Genomic DNA, 20,959 nt, shown 5'->3' on the forward strand with positions numbered 1-20,959 from the left:
TGACATGTCTTTGATGTGAGTGGGATGAAGATAATGTTAGGGCTCTGTGAGGATATAGAGAGGGGAACTGTGGAAGCGAGAAAGGAGGGAAGGGACAAGGGCGGGTCCCAGCGCTGGAAAGGACAAAGCAGTGGGTGGGCGCTGATCACAAGTTCGCCATCAGCCAATCCAGCAGCTGCAGCCGTGTGACATTTCCCACTGCCTCATCCAGTTGTCGCTCCTTCTCGTAGCGCAGCACTGACTGCAGAACCTCCCCTACGCTGCGGCCTTTGTCCACGGCGGCAGCTGAGAGCTGAAGCAGCTGTGGAAAGGAAAGAAAGGGCCAGTGGAGGGGCAGAACGTCCCAAGGCAGGCCAGAGGGGCCCTGCCACGGCTACCAGAGCGGGCAGGCAGACTTCGAGAAACTTCAGCAGAAGGGACCCAAGTTAAATGTTGAGAACGCTTCCTTAATTGTAAAGTCTGCTGGACTGTTTGTCAGAAGAAAGTTGGTTATATCATTCTTAATCTAAAGAAGAGATGTTAACATCCATCTGTCCGTGATATGGAAAATATGATTCCCCACTAAGACTAAAATCTTTCTGCTTCCAGTGGGTGTTTGGTCAATGGTGTTCTTGCTAAGAATTCTAATATTAAGTTCACCATAATATCATCAAACATTCCCCATCGTTCCAAGACCAACAAGGGCAGGAGAGAAATATGTCAAAGGACAAATGTGGATGCTGTCCCATGCTCCACAGACCAGAGACCCCTCGAGTGTTAGAAAAGGAATGCAGTTCAAAGATCCATTCAACACTCATGAAAATGTTTCCCAGAGAGGTGAAGAGACTTGTCAGTAATACAGTGCTAGAAATTAGCAGAGGCAAAATTCATACACAGGTCTCTGAACCCGATGTTTAGTTCTTTCCAAATATAAAATGAGAAAAATTATCCAAAGCAACTATTCTGATATGAACATAGTAGATTGCCATTCATCTGGAATCATAACAGCAACAAACTAAAGTAAACCAATTTTTATACACCTGACTCTCTGATAAAAAGTCAAAGAGCAAATAAACAGGCCAGATATCACGAGCTCTTTCAGAAGGGAAAATTCCCATGTGAAAAACTGAAGTACCTACAAATACTGTTGACATAAATGGAAACACAGAAAGTCTTGGTATAAAGAAGTTATAAAGAAGAACCAAATGGAAATTTTAGAACTAAAAAAAAAATCCAAAATGCAAAATTGGATGGGCAGAATAAAGATAGAGGAAAGTCAGTAAACCTGAAGATAGAACAATAGAAATTAGCCACACTGAACAATATAGGATTGATTAAACTTTTTTCAAAAAATATTAAAAAATTAACAGATCTTGGGGGCCTGTAGGACAATACCAAAATGTTTTACATTTATGTCATGAGAATCCTAGGAGGAGAGGGAAAAAAGGGTGGTACAGAAAAAATACTTGAAGAAATAATGGATGAAAGCTTCCCTAATTTGCCACAAGACATAACAAACTCAAGAAGTGAATCTAAAATAAGCCCAAACAAATTCACTTTAAGACTCGTCATCATCAAATTGCTTGAAACTAAAAAGGAAAAAATCAAAAGCAGCTGTAATTATAGGGGAACAACAATTTGAGTGACAACAGATTTCTCATCAGCAGAAGGATATGGCACAGCATTCTAAAAAAAAATGTTTCTTTTTTTAATTGATTTCAGTGAGAGGAAGGGAGAGAGAGAGAGAGAGAAATATCAATGATGAGAGAGTCATTGATCAGCTGCCTCCTGCACGCCCCCGGCTGGGGATCAAGCCCGCAACCCGGGCATGTGCCCCGACTGGGAATCTAACTGTGACCTCCTGGATCCTACCTAGATTGATGTTCAACCACTGAGCCACACCAGCCAGGCTGGCACAACATTTTTTAAACACTAAATGAAAAGAACTATCAAACCAGAATTCTATATCCAGTAAAAATACACTTTAGGAATAAAGGTCAAATAAAGAAAATTTCAGATTAAGGAAAACTAAGAGAATTCATTGCCAAAAAATGTGTTCTAGTTCTTAAGACAAAAGCATAATGCTATCAGAAGGAAACTGGGAGCACCAGGGATAAACAAAGAACAACAGAAACAGTAAAAATCTCAGTATAAATAACAAACTATTCTCAGTTTTAAAAATGCTTGATGGTTGAAAGCAAATATAACATTGTCTAAGAGTTTTTTTAATGTATGTAGATTAAATACATGAAATAACTACAATATAGAGGAAACTGTAAAGAGGCCTAAATGGTAAGGTGTCTATGTTCCATTTTAAGTGGTAACTATTTGTCCTAAATAAACTCTGAAAAGTTAAGCATGTATATTGTAATTCCTAGAAAAAAAAAAACAAAACACTAAAAAGACTACACAAAGAGATAAAGAGATACAGTAAAAAACAAAATAGATAAAATGGAATACTAAGAAATGTTTAATCCAAAAGAAGGCAACAAGAGAAAAATAGGAATAAATAAAATATTAAAATAGTAGACCTAAATCCAAACATATCAATAATTAGACTAAATGTAACTAGTCTAAACACACTAATTGTCAGAATAAAGAGATTAACCAAAGAACATATATGCATAACCCATGGACACAGACTAGGTGGGAAAGGCCTGGGGTGGGGTGGGGACTGGATAAAGGGAGGTAAAAGGGGTTGATGGGGAACATCTGTAATACTGTTAACAACAAAAAATATGACCCAACTATATACTACCTATGAAAAATCTCACTTCAAATGATATAGGTAGGTTAAAAGTAAAATTATGGAAAAAGATGTATCATGAAAATACCAATAAAAAAAGCTTGAATCCCAACATTTATGGTCAATTGATTTTCATAAAGGGGCTTTATAAAGGGAAAAATAGTTCAAAAGGGCCAGATATTCATTATCTTTTCAACAGATGGTCTTGAAACAACAGCACATCCAATGCAAAACAATGAATTAGACCCCACCCTCACGTCACACACAAAAATGAACTCAAAATGGATCACAGACCTAAATGTAAGAGCTGAAATTATCAAATATTTTGAAGTAAAAAAAAAAAGAAGATAATCCTCATAACCTTGGGTTATGTCAGTGTTTCTCAATCAGGCAATACTGACCTTACAGGCCAGATTATTCTTTGCTGTGGCCTTGTCCTCTGCATTTTAGAATGCTTAGCAGCATCCTTGGCCTCGACCCACAACACTCCAGTAGCAACCTGCTCCTAGTTCTGACAACAATATATATCTCCAGATATTACCAAGTGTCCCTTGGGGCAAAACTGCCTCCAGCTGAGAACCACTGGGTTATGCAAAGATTAGATAGAACATCAAAACACAAGCAATAAAAGCAAAAAGTGATAAATTCGATTTCATCCTTAAAACTTTTGCTCTTTAAAAGACTCCATTAAGTAAAAAACAAGCCACATACTGAGAGAAAATATTTGCAAATCATATATTTGATAAAGACCTGTATCAAGAATATATAAAGAATTCTTGTAACTTTATAACAAGAAGAAAACAACCTAGTCAAAATATGGGCAAAAGATTTGCATAGACAATTCAACAAAAAATATATATGAATGGCTAATTAGCACATAAAAAGATGTTCAGATTAAATCCACCATAGATGCCACCATAATAGCTCTAATAAATAATGTTGATGAAGATGTGGAGAAACTGAAGCCTACATAAATTTTTGGTGGGAATGTAAAATGGCACAACCATTTTGGAAAACAGATGGGCAGTTTTTAAAGATATACTTACCATAAGGTGCAGCAATTCAACTCCTTGTTGCCCAAGAGAAAAGAAAATGCATGTGCACACAAAGACTTGTATGTTAATGCTCATAATAGCATTATTCATGATTGCAAAAAGTGGAAACAATCCATATGTCCCTTAACTGGTGAATAAATAAACAAAATGTAGCATATCCACATAATGAAACACTATTCAGCAATAAAAAGGAATGAACTACTGATACATACTACAACATGAATAAACCTCTAAAACAGTATGCTAAGTGTGAACGGCCAGATGTAAAGACTATGTATTTCATGGCTCCATTGTGTAAAATTTTGGAAAGGTAAATCTATGATAGAAGTCAGCTTAATGGTTGCCTGAGGCTAGGGTTGCAAATTGAGAAATACAGCCTAGAAAATTCTGATAGAGAAATATGGAGTCTCTAGTCCTATCAGATAATAAACCATATTATAGAATGACAGTAATTAAAATGATGTGCTAATTTAAATAGTATTAAAACAGTAAATAGTTAAACAATTCAATGAAACAGAACAGAAAGTTCAGAAAAAAAAATCAAAGATAGGTAGCCATCTGGAAAAAAATAAGAGATTGCTTCCCTACCTCATACTTTATATAAAAATGAATTCAAAATGGATCGAAGTTTTAAATATTTTTTAAAAATCCAAAAATATTGGAAGAAAACATGAGAAGGTATTGTTAATATTTTGGAGTAAAGAATGTCTTCCAAAATATGACACAAAATCCAGGAAAAAGAAAAGAAAAACATGTCTTAGATTGGACTACATAAACATTTAAAAAATTCAATATGGCAAAAGCAAAACCAAACCCTAAAAGATAAATGATTAAAAAATGTACTTAACACCCCAAGGGCTAATTTCTCTGTATGTAAAACCCCTACAGATCAATAAGAAAAAGACCAAGAACCCAATAGAAAAATGGGCAGAAGGTATAATCAAACAATTCACCCATGAAAAAGGAAATTCAAAAGGCTCTTAAACATATGAAAAGATATTCACCCTCATTCCTAATAAGCCAAGTGCAAAGTAAGGCAACACTTGCACTCACTCTTGATTAAATTATGGAAAATAGGCACGTTCATATTGTTTTAGCAGGTGTGCAAATTGGTGCAAGCTCTATGGAAGGCAATAAAAAAATATATATCAAATATACAAACAGAAAAAAATATATACAAACAGACATTAATGGTGATCTTGAAATTCCTTTTCTAAGTGTTTGGCATATAGAGATACATTTGAATTCTGTGCACATGTCATTGCACGTAGCAGCAAAATATTGGCAACTGAAATGTCCATACATGGGAAAGTGGCTAAATACAGCACCGTCATACGATGAAGTAATATGCAGCCATTAAAAAGAATGTGGCAGCTCTATATGTTGCAGAACAGAATATATATATCTTACTACCACTTGAGACTTAAAATAAGATGTATACATATAAGTACTTCCTTGTGTAAGCATATGTATTTCTAAAAGGATAAGCAAGAAATTGATCACAATGGTTTTCTCCAGAGAGAACAACAAGATGGAAGGATGAGAGAAAAAAACCTTAGTTTTCACTGTACACCCTTGTGCCTTGAATTTTGAACTATGCACACATTACCTATTCAAAAATGGATACAAATTTATTTAAAGGAATTGGGCTCATGGACATCCCAGTGTTATTGGGTTCAATCACCTGTGTCAGCATGAGAATATTTGTATACATTAATTAAACCCCTTTCAAAAAAAATCTCAAATCATCTTTTGGGAAGTTCTTTGATGTACACTTCCTTAAATTGTTCTTAAAAATATACTGATATTCAACAAAAATCGACTCATTCATTAAAGTTTGGATGTGCTGCTGCCCATCTTTTCCACTCATTTCCTTTAATAAAATAGATGATGGTCTTTAGCTTTACAATGGGCAAAGGTATATGGGTATTGTGTGTTCGTGTGTGTGCACAGGGGGAGGACTGCAAGTCTATGGAGCCCATTTCAGATAAGTACATTACAGACATTCTAATTCAAATGAATCTAAAACCAGAGTGTATTACTATTTTGTATACAATGGGTTTCACTTAAGAGATGGGTATGGAACACCTTTTAAACATGAGAGCTATGCTTCTTTTTAGATTTTTTCATCAGTCTAAAGCTTTTGTGACTATAGCTCCCCCCCACCCCCGCCAATTGCTATGTGCCAAAATAGTTGTCTGTTTTACAGACTGGTAAAACTGTAGAGATTCCAGTTGGCCAAGAACTCTTAGGGATATTTGTAGGATTGGAACTCCACGTTCTGTTATCTAGCCCAAACTCAAATGTACACACAAATCAGTGGGTGATTTTGCTAAATGGCTAAAATGAAGATTCTGATTCAGTAGGCCAGAAGTGGAGCCGGAGATTCTAAACTTCTAACAAGCTCTCAGCTGATACCAGTGTTGTTGGTTCACAGATCGAATTTTGAGTAGCCTTCTACAGATCATACAGTTTCTTGTTTAGGTTTAGTGTAGCCTAATCTGGATGCTATAAAATCCTGTGTCTTCCCAGTCATCAGATAAATCAAGTAACCCAGTTGCAAGGATTACTAATGCCACTTATTAAACAGACAAAGCCTCTTCCTCCACATCCTCTCATTTCTATGAGGATGAATCAATTGAGACACAATAATCAAAAGGCCTAAAGGAGTGTGTGTGTGTGTGTGTGTGTGTGTGGTGAGGATGGTCTCTATTTCTTAATTTCTCTACAGTAGCATGAAGCAGCAACTTGCATAAATGTTCATGCTTTCCAGACTCAAAATCTCCCTTCAGTGAGCAGTTCCAAGGCCTACATTGCGAGGAGAAAGTGTTAGAAGGCACGCTTATCTCTATCAGTAATAAGAGATAAGTTGATTTCCCCTTTTCCTTATTCTTTAGTCTTACTTCTCAATTGATTCAGAACTTAGGGTGAGGGGAAGAGGGATATTCTTTATCAAATCCCTTCAAATCCCCAATACCCCCTAGACAGCCATCCATAAGAATAATGAAAATTTTGAAAAGTTCATCATTCTAGATCCTTCACACCCCCTGCCTGCCTTAATATATCCCTGGAATGCTTCCCAGTGGTCCCTTCCCATTCTTTGGGCAATGCTGTCCTATCAAAAATTCAGCCTGAAGCCCAGACCTTAATCTGGATTCTTCCACTGAGTCTCTGTGACTCCTTATCTATGCAATCCCACCAATATATTCAGAAAAAAGAACCAGATTTGATTTATCATACACCCTCTTCTTTCCCCCTTTGATGTGACTCTTTTTGGGCAAAATATAATTTTACTTTATCCATTATTTCTTCCAAGAGGCATGATCTTCAAACTCTTACTGTCCCCATTCTAGCCTTCTTGTGGCTGGCTATCTTCTCATTCAGAAAGAAAACAGAACTTAAAACCTCAACAAACCATTAATAAATATTTTCAATTCCTCTGACTCTTCTTCCTTACCTTCTCTTGGATTCCTTCATCATCACCAGCAAAGTACAAAATAGGGACGTTAAGCTCAGAGGCAGCTACCCATTGAAGTACGGCTTGGAGTTGCTTGTTCTGAATTGTATCAATTATGTTATGATTGCTGACAACCACTTTGGGTGCTGCACACCCTTCAGGGAGCTGTGCTGATACACCTCTCAATTCATTATGAATAGCTTGATAGGCATTCTGCAAGACAGCCTCTGCTGTCCCTGTGCCCTTGACTGGTAAGCACTCATAGAAACTATCTGGGAAGGTTGAACTTGGCCTGCTGGCATCCCCAGACTTATCGTCTCCCAGCTCTGCCAAGGGAGAGTCACAGGACTTGGCAATAATGAGACACAACTTCATCACTGAGTCCATCAGATGTTCTATCATCTTCCCATTCATGTGGCTATCTAGCTGGTTGGTAACTATCTTGGTCAGCCCAGCAAAGGTACCACCAGCATCATCACATTCACTTAGTTTGATGGGAGAAGGGGTTACAGATCTTCCACACAGGTCTTCCTTAACTGGTTTTTCTGGCACCTTGGGTTCAGAGCTACAGTCATTCTTGAAAATGGTTTCACTAAGTAAATTCCGGATAAAGTTGAAGAAAACACTCATCAGATCCTTCTTCTCTGTTTCTTCTTGGTTACCTTCCATATGTGGAGACTTACAGTTGATCTCATCAGGAACTACAGGGATCTTGGAGGGAAAGTTGGTTCTACTAGCAGCTTCAAGGAAACTCTGTGTATCCATGCTTCCTCCCTGGGCCAGGTGGTATTGAATCAGAAGTAAGGCAGATACAAGCAGGTCCTTGGCCCAGGAGTCTGAATCACACACAAAATTCTCAGGGTTATCTAGGTGTTGCATAGGGGGGATGAGGTTGCAAGTATCCAGAGGATATCCCAGGGGAAAGTCTGGTGCAGGATTATACTGATTGTTGGGAGCTCCAAATGTTGCACATGGAAAATCTGGAGATTTTCCTTCTCTTCTCTGAGTGTTATGCCACAAAGTCAGGCCCTCTTTGATAATATGTTCACCCAAAGTTTCAGCACACGTCTTCTCTGGTTGGCATGGAGGACAGTACATTTTTTCCCTCAGTTTACCTTCAGTTTTCATTGTTGCAAAATTCACCTTTGGGTTTTTCCCCATTCCTTTCATGGAGATGAGGGAATAACTCTCAGAGTTGTCCTGGGTTTTCCTGATATTCTCAGGAGGTTTCTTGGCAAACATCACATTGTATAGCTTCCACAGCATAGCATCCATGATATCTGTGGCCTTCTGGCTTCCATGAAAGAAGAGACTTCTCTTCACAGCTGAGACAAAGTCTGTATCAGTCATGAGGGTCCCTGTGGCATTGTGGAGGTTCTTCATGAGGGAGTCAATTAGATCTGACACCACCTCTTTCGCATGCCCAATCAGTACCTTCTTCAGCAGGATGGTGGCAATGGTTGTGTCCTTCACTTGGATTTTCAGGGTCTTCATGATGGAGACCATCATATCAGACACTACACTGTTAGCATAGGTCATGATCTTTTGACTAACAGAAGTTGTAAAATCATTATGCCTTTCTTGCCCTCTGAAGATCTTTCTTTCCCCAGGCAAGGACCTTCCACCCTCTTTGGAATCACCTGCATTACGAGATTCAAACACTTCTTTATAGAAGAAAGACTTCTTAGAAGCAGGCTTGCTATCTGGACCCTTGCTTTCCTTGAACTTCAAAGTGGTCTTGTATTTCAAATTTGCGGGACTCTGTAATAATCCTGCTCTGTCACCAGAGCCAGGAACCTTATCCGAGGCAATATCCTTGGAACATTCGGAGACAGTCTCATTCACCAGCTCTGATGCCACTTTACTCAGGCTTTTGCGTGGGGGTTCATCCCCCATGTATACTGACTGATGGACACATTTGTTTTCAGAGCCATCAATCTTTTCATTGATCTCCTTGCGGGCCATGGCTATGACTAAATTTGTGAGGCGGTTAGCATAGAAGGAAACTTCATCTACTGTACTCTCATTACCAACTTGGGCACTGGGGCCTGGGAGAGGGTTATCTCTGTGAGTCACCTCAAAATGAAGTCTTCCTGGATTGTCCTTATTAAATGTATTATAGTAGTCTACAATGAAACCCTTTTGTGGGTCTCCTGAGTTGGTCACTTCCCCATCAAATGATGATTCTCCAGGCTTGAACCTAACGTCTTGGAACCCTGCTGTACTTTTTTCCAGGTCTTTGCGGAGCCAGCTGAGCACTCTGACAGGATCAGTCGAGGCTTCCTTAAAAACAGACAAGTATTCATCGGACTATAACAAAGTAAACAAATGGGATATTCAGGACAACTCAAAGATCAGTTACAAAAATAGCCACCTCGCTCAAGTCTCAACTACTCCATCATCACAATAAAAGTAATCAACACTTATTGAATGCTTACTATGCATCAGACACTGTTTCAACTTTTTGACTATTATTTCATTTAATATTATTCTCACAGTAAACTTAAATGTTAGCTCTCTTATTATCCACAATTTACAGAGGAGGAAATTGAAGAACTGAGAGATTTAGCTACTCATCTGAAGTTATACAGCTAACCACTGATGGAGCCGAAATTCCAACCCAGGCAGTCTGACTCCAGAGCCCATGCTTTCAGCCATTACACTATATTGCATCTAACAACATTTATCCTAAAGATCTGACAGTCATTGTGTACACAGCCAAGTTAGCAATTGAACTAAATAAGGTTTTTCCTGTATTAATATTAATTGTTATTTTCTATGGTTTATTTGTTTTTATTTAGATCTCTTATTACAAAAAACTATAAAACTATAGTTTTCAAAAAACTATAAAATTCAAGGATAATTGTGCATAATTAACCAGTTTGCCAGGATACCCAAGCACAATCTGGATATACTAAATGGCTTCCAATGGACTATTTAATATCACTTAAGTTAACAATCTGATTTATAATTGAGGAGTTAATATCTGTGGACAATTTATTAGTTTTAAGGAAATACAGATCCTTTGGTGGACACTAGCTGTGATAAGCACATGGATATACTTATATGTTTACATTTTGTAATCTATAACCTTCACAAGCTAAAATCAGAATGTATGTAAAATTGTCTGTCCTATTCGCTATCAAATGTAAAGGATCATTGTAATAATTGGAGTTATGTCCTCTGGAATGACAAGTATTGCCCATCTTTAAAGATTAATTTAGTATTTTAATTACCAGGTGTCATAGAGTTACTAGCTATTATTTGTTAAACTTATATTTGCCAGGCACTGTGCTAAGTACTTTACACACATTATTTAATTTAATACTCATACACACCCTATAAGGCAGGTATTTGTTTCACAGATAGGAAAATCGAGGCATAAAGAAGTTAAATAAATTCACTAGCGTTTCACAGCTACTACAGGATGAAGGTTAGTATCCAAATCCAGTTCCTACTCTAAAATTGGTGCTCACTACCCACTGCTATGTTTTGATAAGTTGGAGAGAAGAGAAAAGCAGTTGTACCAGCCCTCTACAGGGCTGGTTTAAGCTGCTCGCTGGCCACAGTGCTTGGTTCAAAGTATTCCTAACTGATTCTCCTAATACGGACAATGGCTACTGGAGGGACATTTTGTGCTTCAGTGGAAAACTATGCATAATTTATAGCATACCCTCCCACATTTTCTGATTCTAATTCTCTTGGCGTTATTTTATGATTCTGTAAAGTGTAGACAACTGATAGTAATGCAATGTAATTGTTGTCTACACTCAGGTTAATTCTAGCCAGGGAAGGATACACTGTAGAAAAGGTGCTTCCATTCGCCCATTCACTTCAATATTCCTGATCTAGAAATGAGTCTTTTTCTTTTCTTAGATTCTCCTTTAACCACACCAGTTCTTTGTTAATAAGTTAAATAAAATCTTTAACACGAGTTTATTTTTATATATGTATGAGAGTCATTATTTCACCCTTCTCAGAAAATTATCTTTTTAACAGTTTTGGAAGTCTTGCCCAAGATGTCCAACAGACTCATTTAACAGACGTAAATGTCATCATGAGAGTGATGTACCAGGTGTGTTTTTGCCCCCAGAGATGAATCCAAAGTGGAAATGGAACTATGCAGCTGGTTTTTTTGTTTTTTTTTTTCTAGTTTCAATTTTCCTCTCTACTAATTTTGTTTTTGGTTTTCACTTTGGTTCTTTTACCGCCAATAATCATTAGTGGCAGCAGTGATTAATAATGTGGTTTTATTGCTTCACCATTTGGTGATTCTTTAATGAATTATGGTTTATAGAGCTCTATTCTTTGTTGAGTGAGACACAATAGAAAATCTGTTTTGCTAGTATTTATTGCCTGTCATAAGTTCATATCAATTAAGAATTTCATGCCCATTTGGAAGGAGAAGAGTCCTTTGATCTCTGGACAGGTGAGTTTTGTGTTTCTGTTTTTACTTTTGATGTATGGCTTAAAGTTTATTATTATTTTTAATTGAAATATAATTGACATATAATGTTATATTAATTTTAGTTGTACAACATAATAATTCAATATTTGTATATATGGCAAAATGATCACCAATAAGTCTAGTTAACATCTATCACCACACACAGTTCAAATTATTTTTTATTGTGATGAGATCTACTCTTTTGGCGAGTTTCAAATATACAATACAATATTATTAACTATAGTCACCATGCTACAGTCCTATCCCAAGACTGACTTATTTTATAACTGGAAATTTGTACCTTTTAACTTTCTTCACCCATTTTTCTTATCCCCCACCTCTGGCAACTATGAATTGTTTCCTGTATCTATGAGTTCTTTTTTTTCTTTCATTTTTTTTTAGATTCTACATATAAGTAAGATCATATGGTATTTATCTTTCTCTTTCTGAGTTACTTCACTTAGCATAATGCTCCCAAAGTTCATCCATGTTGTTGCAAATGGCAAAATTTCCTTCGTTTTTTATGGCTGAATAATATTCCATTATATCACATTTTTCTTTATCCATTCATTCACTGATGGATATTTAAGTTGCTTCCATGTTTTGGTGACTGTAAATAATACTGCAAAAAACATAGGGATGCAGATATCTCTTTCAAGTGCGGTTTTGTTTCCTTCAGCTATATACCCAAAAATGGAATTGCTGTTCATATGGTAATTGTTACTTTAAATAATTTTTTCATATGGTTGTGATTAGAATTAAGTGAGTTTAAATAAGATAATATGCACAAAATAACTTGTATGCTTAATGTAGTGCATATAAGATAGATAATACTAAAATATTTCAAATAAAGATTAAACAAAAGAGCTAAGAGAAAAGAGAAGTCAATAACCTTGATCTTTAGGCTAATGTGGCGAGACATAGCTAACCAGCTATGGATGCACTATGGAATAAAACCTGCCTTCCTGCATGTATGGGGAAGTAGTACACAGGGTGAAAAGAGTTCTGGAAGCCAGGACGGCTAGGGATACGTATTGTGATTCATTCCTATCAGACCGGGTGGGAGGTGTGGAGAAACTACTGAGTTTCTGTAATGAATCTTCTAAAAATTATTATTTGGGACCAAAGGTCAGTAACAAGTGGGAACTACCTAATGGACAAATTTTAGCTTTAAAAGGAAGTTTTAGGGGGAAAAAAAGCTGCCCTTGTGCATGTCTGAAAAAGAGACAGAAAAGGTAGTAGAGTCAGAGCAAAGACAGCATTCAGGAAATGGAAAGTCAGGTTCCAAAGTGGATGCTGTCCACCAGGAGGACCAGCCTGATGGCTTCCACTGCAGAGGTGATTTAGGGGAGACAAACAACGTGCAACACAAACTACCTATATAACGCAATATGTGTATAGTGTCTGTGTACAACACACTGCTAGACACTGTGAAACATAAAGGTGAAAGAAATAGGATTTGCCTTCTGGAAGCATGCATTTTATTGTGGAAACAAAACATAAACATAAATATTATTAAATAGTATGTCATTAGTGCTATAAAATAATTAGAATAGATATATTTAATGGGAGAAGAGGGACAGATAATTTTGGCTGGGTAACTAGAGAAAGAAGTGACGTTCGAGATGAACTTTAAAGCATTTTGATAGATATAATAGGCTGGACATTCTTGGCAACAAAATGACACAGGCAAAATCTATGATTTGGGGTAATGCTAGTTTTAAATCAGATGGCCCCTGAACTATCAGTGGTGTAACAAAATAGAGGCTTGATCACTTTGTATAAAGAGGGCATTCAATGAGCAGCCGTCTTTGCAGTGACTTGGGGACCCAGGCTCTGCTTTTGCATGGTTTCACCCTCTCTTGGGTCTCAGGATCTTTTCTTCAAGCTAGTGTATGGGGAAGGGCAGAGATGGTGAAGGACTGGATAAGAGGCTTTTGTGGTCCAGGCCTGGAAGTGACAAACATCACTTATACCCATATTCCATTTGTCGTTGCCTTTTGAAAGTTTGATTACAGTGTGTTTCAGCGTGGGTCCCCTTGAGCTCATCATGAAGTTCATAGATTCGTGTTCCATCAGATTTGGGAAGTTTCCAGCTGTTATTTCTTCAAATATTCTCTCTGCCCCTTTCTCTTTCTTTTCTCCAACTGAGACTCCCACAGTGTATATGTTTGTTTGCTTGATGGTATCCCACAGGTCCCTTTGGCTCTGTTCACTTTTCTTCAATCTTTTTCCTTTCTGTTCCTTAGACTTAATAATTTCCACTTCCCTATCTTAAAAGTTTGCTGGTTCTTTCTTCCGTTCAAATCTGCCTTTAAATCCCGCTGGTGAATTTTTCATTTCCATTATTATACTTTTCAGCTCTGGAATTTCTTTTAGGTTATCTGCAGGTTTTGTCTCTTTCAATAAAGACACTTCCTGTTTGTTCAGACACTGTTTTCTTGACTTTCTCCAAATCTTCTCGTTAGTTCTTTGAGCATCTTTAAAACAGTTGGTTATAGTGTTGTCTAGTATGTCTGCTACTGGGGCTTTTTCAGAGACAAAGTCTGTTGATTTTTTTTCCCTCTTTGAATGCCTTGTGACATTTTATTGAAAATTGGGCGTTTGATCTAACGGCTGGCTGATGCTATAAGCTGTCTATCAGGTCTGTGTCACTATGTGTCTGTAATTCAGAAAAGCATTAAGTGTAAGTAGTTATGTTTTCCTACCTCCACATTGTATTAATAAGTAAGATTATAAAGTCTATTAAAATATCTCTATTTTGATTGGCTAAAGTATTCTTATAGACCCTAACTCAGAAATATTTTAGGAACCTAAGTTCATGTAAGTTAGGTAAATCTTTAAGTTAGATAAGTTAGGTAAGTCCAAGTTAGGCAAACAAGATTAGTTTAATAATTTTAGTTTAATAAAAACAGCTATGTCTTTTCTGATTTATCAATGTTAAGAATAATACAAGTGTGCATTTTTATTTTACTTTGATATGCTCTTCACAAATTTATATGTTACACAGATCCAATAAGCTAGTATTACTTCTACTTAATGATGAAGATCATGAAAAATATAAATTTGTGTTTAATCAAATTGAATAAATATTCTGACAAACTTTATTTCAAGTTATGTTTTACAGTACATCAGCTTGATCATAAGTTTCCAACATCTTTTGTAACTTAAAACAGTGGACTGGTATTAAATTGAGTTAATTAATGGATATTCATGGGTTCCTTGGATTATTTCTCTAAGTAAAATAGAATACTGAGACACTAATAACTAAGCATATTTATATGCTTTTGCTTCTTATATTTTTATTACTATAGAAAGCATATGACTTTGGATGTGTTCATTTTTGCCTCTTAGGTTGTATAAGGAATGCGTGTGACTATAGAAATTGTCCTATGTGTGTTCATGAGCTCTGTAGTCTGTACTTTAGCTGTTGTGTAATAGATCACAATTATATACCTCTCCCTCCCTAGTTTTCTTTATGAAATAGAAAGAATAAAACATACTTTGAAAAAAGTTATGATTAATAGAAGTAGTTAACACTACAGTTAGGAACACAGTGTCAGAGAAATCCAACGGCGTACGTGCTGGTTTTTCTAGGAATTTCTAGTCTCAGGATAGTAAATAATAAAAGGGCTTTAAAAGTCCAATAAAGATTCCTTGTGAAAACTTCCAGCAAAGCAAAATTAATAAGGCCTATCTGGTTGCTGCACCTATGTAAATAATCAGACCAATTCTGATGAGACTGTCTGTATTTTGTTATCAAAAGTTATCTGACTTTGAGAATTTTTATTAAAATGAAGGCAACTATAGGGGGGGGAAAACTTGTGCTTCAAAAGAAAACTATGCATTGTCTTTAGTGCTTAGTCTATAGACTAAGAATTGTCGATAGCTTTTCACATAATCTGTTTCTGATTCTAAAGAAGCTATTTTACATCTCTATAAGCTTTAGATAATGATAGCAATGCACAAAATACTTCTGTCTGTCTACAGACATGTAAATTCTGTCCAGTGGAGTTTCTGGAGACTTCCCTTCCTCAGTGCGGAAGAGACCAGTTTTGCTTCTATTTGCGCATTCATTTCAATATTTCTGACTTATAAATATATCTTTTTTTATTCTCCTTTGAACTGGTTGTAACGCCTCATCAGTTTCCTCAGTAATGAGCTAAATGAACTCTTTAACATGCATCCGCTTTCGTATCTGACTGGGAATCTTGATTTCACCCGTTTGAAAATTATCCCGTGTAGCTCCTGGTTGACAGAAAGGCTCACAGTCTGTCCACAGCGGGTTGCGTAACTGGGCCGGCGCTACAGGAGAGTCTTCCTGAGGCAGATGTGGGACTTATCCTTTCGTCCTTTCAGTTCTTTCACAGAACATTAAAAACCAACCAAACAACAAACTTACAGCTTAGCATAGGACTTTATGATGGAGTACAGAGTTGTGTTAGCTTGCTGTGTTTATAGGTGCTTGTTTGTTTGTTTTAGAGAGAGATTGGTTGCCTTCCATATGCACCTCCACCAGGACACAAATGAGACAACAGAGGTGTGTGCCCGGACTGGGAATCGAAAAAGGCAACCTTTCGGTGCATGGGAGGACGCTCCAACCAACTGAGCCACAGGGCAGCGCTTGCTATGTTTATAGGTTTTTATTGTCTATGTTTGTTAAACCCAAAATGTGTGCACCCTGCATCCATTATTCCACTTGATCCAGAAGAATTTTGCAAAAGTCCTTTATGAAGCCATAGTGACTGACTGAAAGACTAACCATATTTCTTTTTCTATCGATGCAGTGTACAATTAAATATCCATCTCTTTCAAACTCCTTAGGCTTCCTGCAACTTGAAACTCTTTCATTCTTGTGCAGTAATAAACTGAACACTTAGGGAAGGTGGATATCAGATTATATCTGAGTCTTTCTTAATTAAGGCCAGGGAAAATTTTCATGTCTTCACAAAAACTATGAAAAGGGTTAAGGGGTTTAATTTTCTCTCTCAGCCATCTTTTGGTTTAAGAGCTTAGGTATATTTTTCTTCAATTCTCACCTGAGGATATGTTTTTATTAATTTTAGAGAGAAAGGAAGGGAGAGAGAGACACACAAACATCAATTGGTTGCCTCTTGTATGTTCCTGGACGGGGGATGGAACCTGAAATCTAGGTATGCGGCCTGACCAGGGATCCTACCCACCACCTTTTAGTGTACAGGAGGACTCTCCAACCAACTAAGCCATTCAGCCAAAGTGGGAGCTTAGTTTTAAGTCAATATACTATATACCTTCCATCCTATTATTCCTCACCTCTAGCTCAGTTAAAGGTATTTTATGAAATTTTCCCTGACTACCTCCCACTTTGAAATGATCTGTTCTTTAAACAGCTATAGCAATTACTATCCAGAAAATCCACTTGGTGAATTATCCTAGATCTCTTATAATTAGTGTCTGTCAGTTATTTGAAGCTTTTAAGTTATATTTCTATTTTCACATTTACTTTTTATTTTCCCAAATTAATGATAAGATCTATGAAAGCAGAAATTGTTTTGTTCTTTTTGGCATTCCCCATAGTGCTTCTCACTTAGTGAAAAATGAAGACATTTCTGTTAATTTGATTAATACTGAAACCCATCTGTCTTTTATTTTTCTAAATGAAAGGGCAGAGGTAAATAAAAGATCTAGTTGAAGTAGATTTGGTTGGCTCTTACTCTATAGTCACTCGATATTTATTAACTATGTGTCTTAATGGCTTTGATAGATACGTAAATGTTTTATCTCTTAGGCAGGCTGAGTGATCCCATGGCAACCACACTTTCTCCAAAGAGATCTTAGGCAGCTTTGGTTAAGAAAGAGGGAGTTTTTGTGAATTCTTAGTTTCTTCCTTGTTCACTCTTTCAAACTAGGTGGAGCTGCTTTTTGCATTTGCTACTTCTAGAACTCTTAGAGTCCTCTTTTACAGCTTTTAGTAGTTAAGTTGGTTAACTATCTTTAATAGACAGTTTTTTTAAACATTAAATTACTGGTGTGGCTTCCATCTTCTAACTGGACCCTGACTTACAGTGCCTGATGTTAAGTATTTAATAAATGTTAGTTCAACAATGAAGGCAGAATGACAATTTAATTAGATGAAAGTTTATAGTTCTGGCAATTTTGAGGCAGCCTACACTTCAGAAAATACTTTCAATGAACAAAATTTTACAGTTGTAATATATAGTTTTTTTCATTAATTATAACATATTTCTCCTACTAAATACCATATTATAGAAATGTTTTCCAAAAATTATAGATGGGAATTTTTTGTTCTTAAATGTTCATCCCTCCCACCCCAAGAAATCGATCTTCAAAAATAAGAGGGGGGTGGTGGTGAAGAGAACAAGGCTGCTCTCCGTCACTCCCCATATTCCCAACCCAGTATTTATAAGGAGGTTGACAACGTACCATTTTCCAGTCCTGGGGTAGGCCGTCCCCAGGTGGGTAGGCATCAACTTTGCATACCCCATTTTGGCTTTGTAACCAGTCAACCCTATCCGACATCTGGAAGTAGGGAAAAAAATGGGTATCAGAAGGGCAAGTCATATGAAAGTAGGGAGAAATAACGTAAATAGCTGAGATGTGGAAAATAGGAGCAATGCTTTCAATAGTGACCTGTCCCAAAAGCTACTTCAAACTCACCTAACTCTGGATATCTTCATCCTCAGCTCTCAACTGCAGGAAGATTTCTTAAACACATAGATCTCTTGTGCTAAAGTCAGTCCCTGGTCTATACTAGAGATGCTTAATACAAATTTGTTCATGAAAGAACCTAAACAGCCATGTCCAGCTCTTTGTGTCCTCGCTTGACAAGCCCTTCCACATCTTGGATTTTCAGTAGACACTCAAAATTCGACATGATCAAAACAGAATTAATTTACTTCTCCCTGTCTGTTCTTGCCCTGCTAACTTTTGAAAAAAGTAATACACAATTCATTTTTTACTAATTTCTAGACCACTAACTTACTTTTATTAGCAGTAAGTCTAGTAGCTCCTCCTTAAATCCTCCAAGTAGCCAAGGATCCTGGAGGAATTCTATCTCCCTGGTTCAGTCAAACTTCTGAATGCCAGAAGAGAGATGTCATAGGCACCACCCAATGGCCTTTGTCCACGGAGGCAGTAATACCCTTGCAGATATTGATTCTTTCATAGCCCTCTCAACATTTTTCTCTATTCCCTAATCTCTGTAATGACACCACCATCAACCTGCTCTTCTAAGCCAGAAAGCTGATATTCATCTTCGGTGTCCTCTTCTATCCCAAGCCTCCCTCTAGCTGCTACTATTTCTCTCTCATTTATAGCCATTTTTCTTGAAAGAATTGCTTATTCTTGCGACTTTTATTGCCTCACCTCACAACTGAGCTTCATAGCCCTTATTCCAAATACTCCTATAGTCCTTGGGAACGTGGCTAATTATCATGATATTTTTCCCCACTGATAATCTACAAGTATGAGAAGCCTTTCTTTCTCCCCTTTTCCATGCCAAACTTCCATCACCAGGCTTCCACAATGAAATCACTTCTTTCATTGCAAACATTGCTTAGATCTGTATTTCTCAATAAGCAAGGTAGAGTGAGATTGCCAATTTTTTCTCCCCAATTCTCCAAACATCTTTATGAAACATACATATATATTGATATTTTGATTCTAACAAACATACTTGTTTAAAATCCTGTTATAATAAAGGCCAGAAGCTTATTTTAGTTTTCATAGGGAAGTTGTATTTGTTCTTTGCTCCCACAGGATTTGTACCCGTTTTAACACCCCAATCGCTGACTCAGATCACTGAACTAGGGAAACAGTTTCTTTTACTCTTCCTTACACTGTAATAAGATTCCTTGGGTAAGCAATAGGTTCTCCACCCTGATTTGAATCACCCACAAAACTGTTTTAAAAATACGGAATCTGAGATACCGCGCCCCCCCCCCCCCCCCCCCCCCCCGATAATCTTATTTCAATGTTTTAGGGTGGGGAAATTTAGGCATTGAAGTTCTTAAAAGCTCCGTGGGTGAATCTAACACACATATAGAATTGTGGAGCCCTGGGGTTGGGTTTATTTGGAGAGATCCTCTCTGAGACAGGCAAGCTCCAGGAAGATATTTATTTATTCTTTAAAAATTTTCTAACTTTTTTTGGTATCTTATTTTAATATTATTTTAACCCCAATAAGGAAGCTGTATGTAGTTAAATCCTCTATTGTCTCTTAGCAGATCACTATTAAATATAAATGTGATTATGCTTGAAGCATTACCATGAAAAAAGAAATGGGTGATACTACTACTTGACCAAATGAGAAGACTTGGAAATGGGCTGTCCTGCACTGTTGAAGTGCAAGTCTCTTAACTGCCAGTTTATATTTCATCTTAATGAATTACTTCTAATAGAAAATAACAAAATCAACAGGACTATTGATTTATTTAAGCTATGTATCACAATGAAAAAGAATGAAAAGGAAATACAAAAAGTAGGGAAATGACACAATCACTTACTCTTACTGAGGACGGGCTCTGAGATATGAAGAAAGTTCTTGATTAAGTTGTTGTCTTCACTATCCCTAAGTTTACCCACCCCTCCTGCCATTTAATATAAGGAATCTGCAAAGGAAAAACATGAAAGTGACTAATTTTACATATGCACCCTATTGCTTTTATTACCAAATAATGACTTATTTTTCTTATATAGTACAAAAATGATGAGCCTAAGATGATATTCAGATTTATATTCAGATTTAAAGATCTTGTTCTTGGGGCAGTCTGATGGTTTCCAGATGGCAAAAGGGTTTTATACTCCTGGCCAATAATTTCAGAAATGACTATTTTCCACTTTCAAATCATTGATATATATAGGCTTATTTAACAATGAGAAAATGAAAAGTTTTTGGCCTAATTTCAAACTTGCTTGAAAAGGATGTCAGAAGATTAGTAGCTAGAATGGAGAGTAAGTGCCCGGAATTCACAGGGCTCAAAACACCCTGTAAGTATTCCTTTGAGGACTTGAGAGAAATATACATCCTCGTGCTATCAAAGGGAATTAATAGTGAATGTTGAAGCCAGTTTCCAGATCAATTATCGTCTATAGATTACCTCCATTAAGACATTTAAATAGAAGACATTAGGGCATTGTACCTCATCTTGGAATGTCCACCCAGTCTCCTAAAAATCTCCTTTAAATCCCACCTTGCTTTATAGCCCAGGTCAAATCTTATCCATCCATGAAATATTTTCTAAATACCTAATTGAATGTGATTGTTCCATTATCAA

General features: G+C 36.8%; 1 protein-coding gene across 2 annotated transcripts; it reads right to left on the bottom strand.

Moving 5' to 3' along the window:
* Nucleotides 1-145: 145 nt before the first annotated feature.
* AKAP3 (A-kinase anchoring protein 3) lies at nt 146-18,203 on the bottom strand. Of its 2 annotated transcripts, none has more exons than XM_016215224.2 (3): nt 18,108-18,203; nt 7,238-9,520; nt 146-301 (listed from the first exon to the last, which is right to left on the bottom strand). In XM_016215224.2, the coding sequence occupies exons 1-3, from the start codon at nt 18,201-18,203 to the stop codon at nt 146-148; spliced, it is 2,535 nt and encodes an 844-aa protein (XP_016070710.2). The 2 variants fall into 2 exon arrangements, with proteins under 2 accessions (XP_016070710.2, XP_087669990.1); XM_087813864.1 differs by having other exon boundaries at nt 7,238-9,547.
* Between the last annotated feature and the right edge of the window lie 2,756 nt (nt 18,204-20,959).

This window comes from Miniopterus natalensis, chromosome 2 (genome assembly GCF_054644295.1).
Source record: "Miniopterus natalensis isolate mMinNat1 chromosome 2, mMinNat1.hap1, whole genome shotgun sequence".
Taxonomy (NCBI): Eukaryota; Metazoa; Chordata; class Mammalia; order Chiroptera; family Miniopteridae; genus Miniopterus; species Miniopterus natalensis.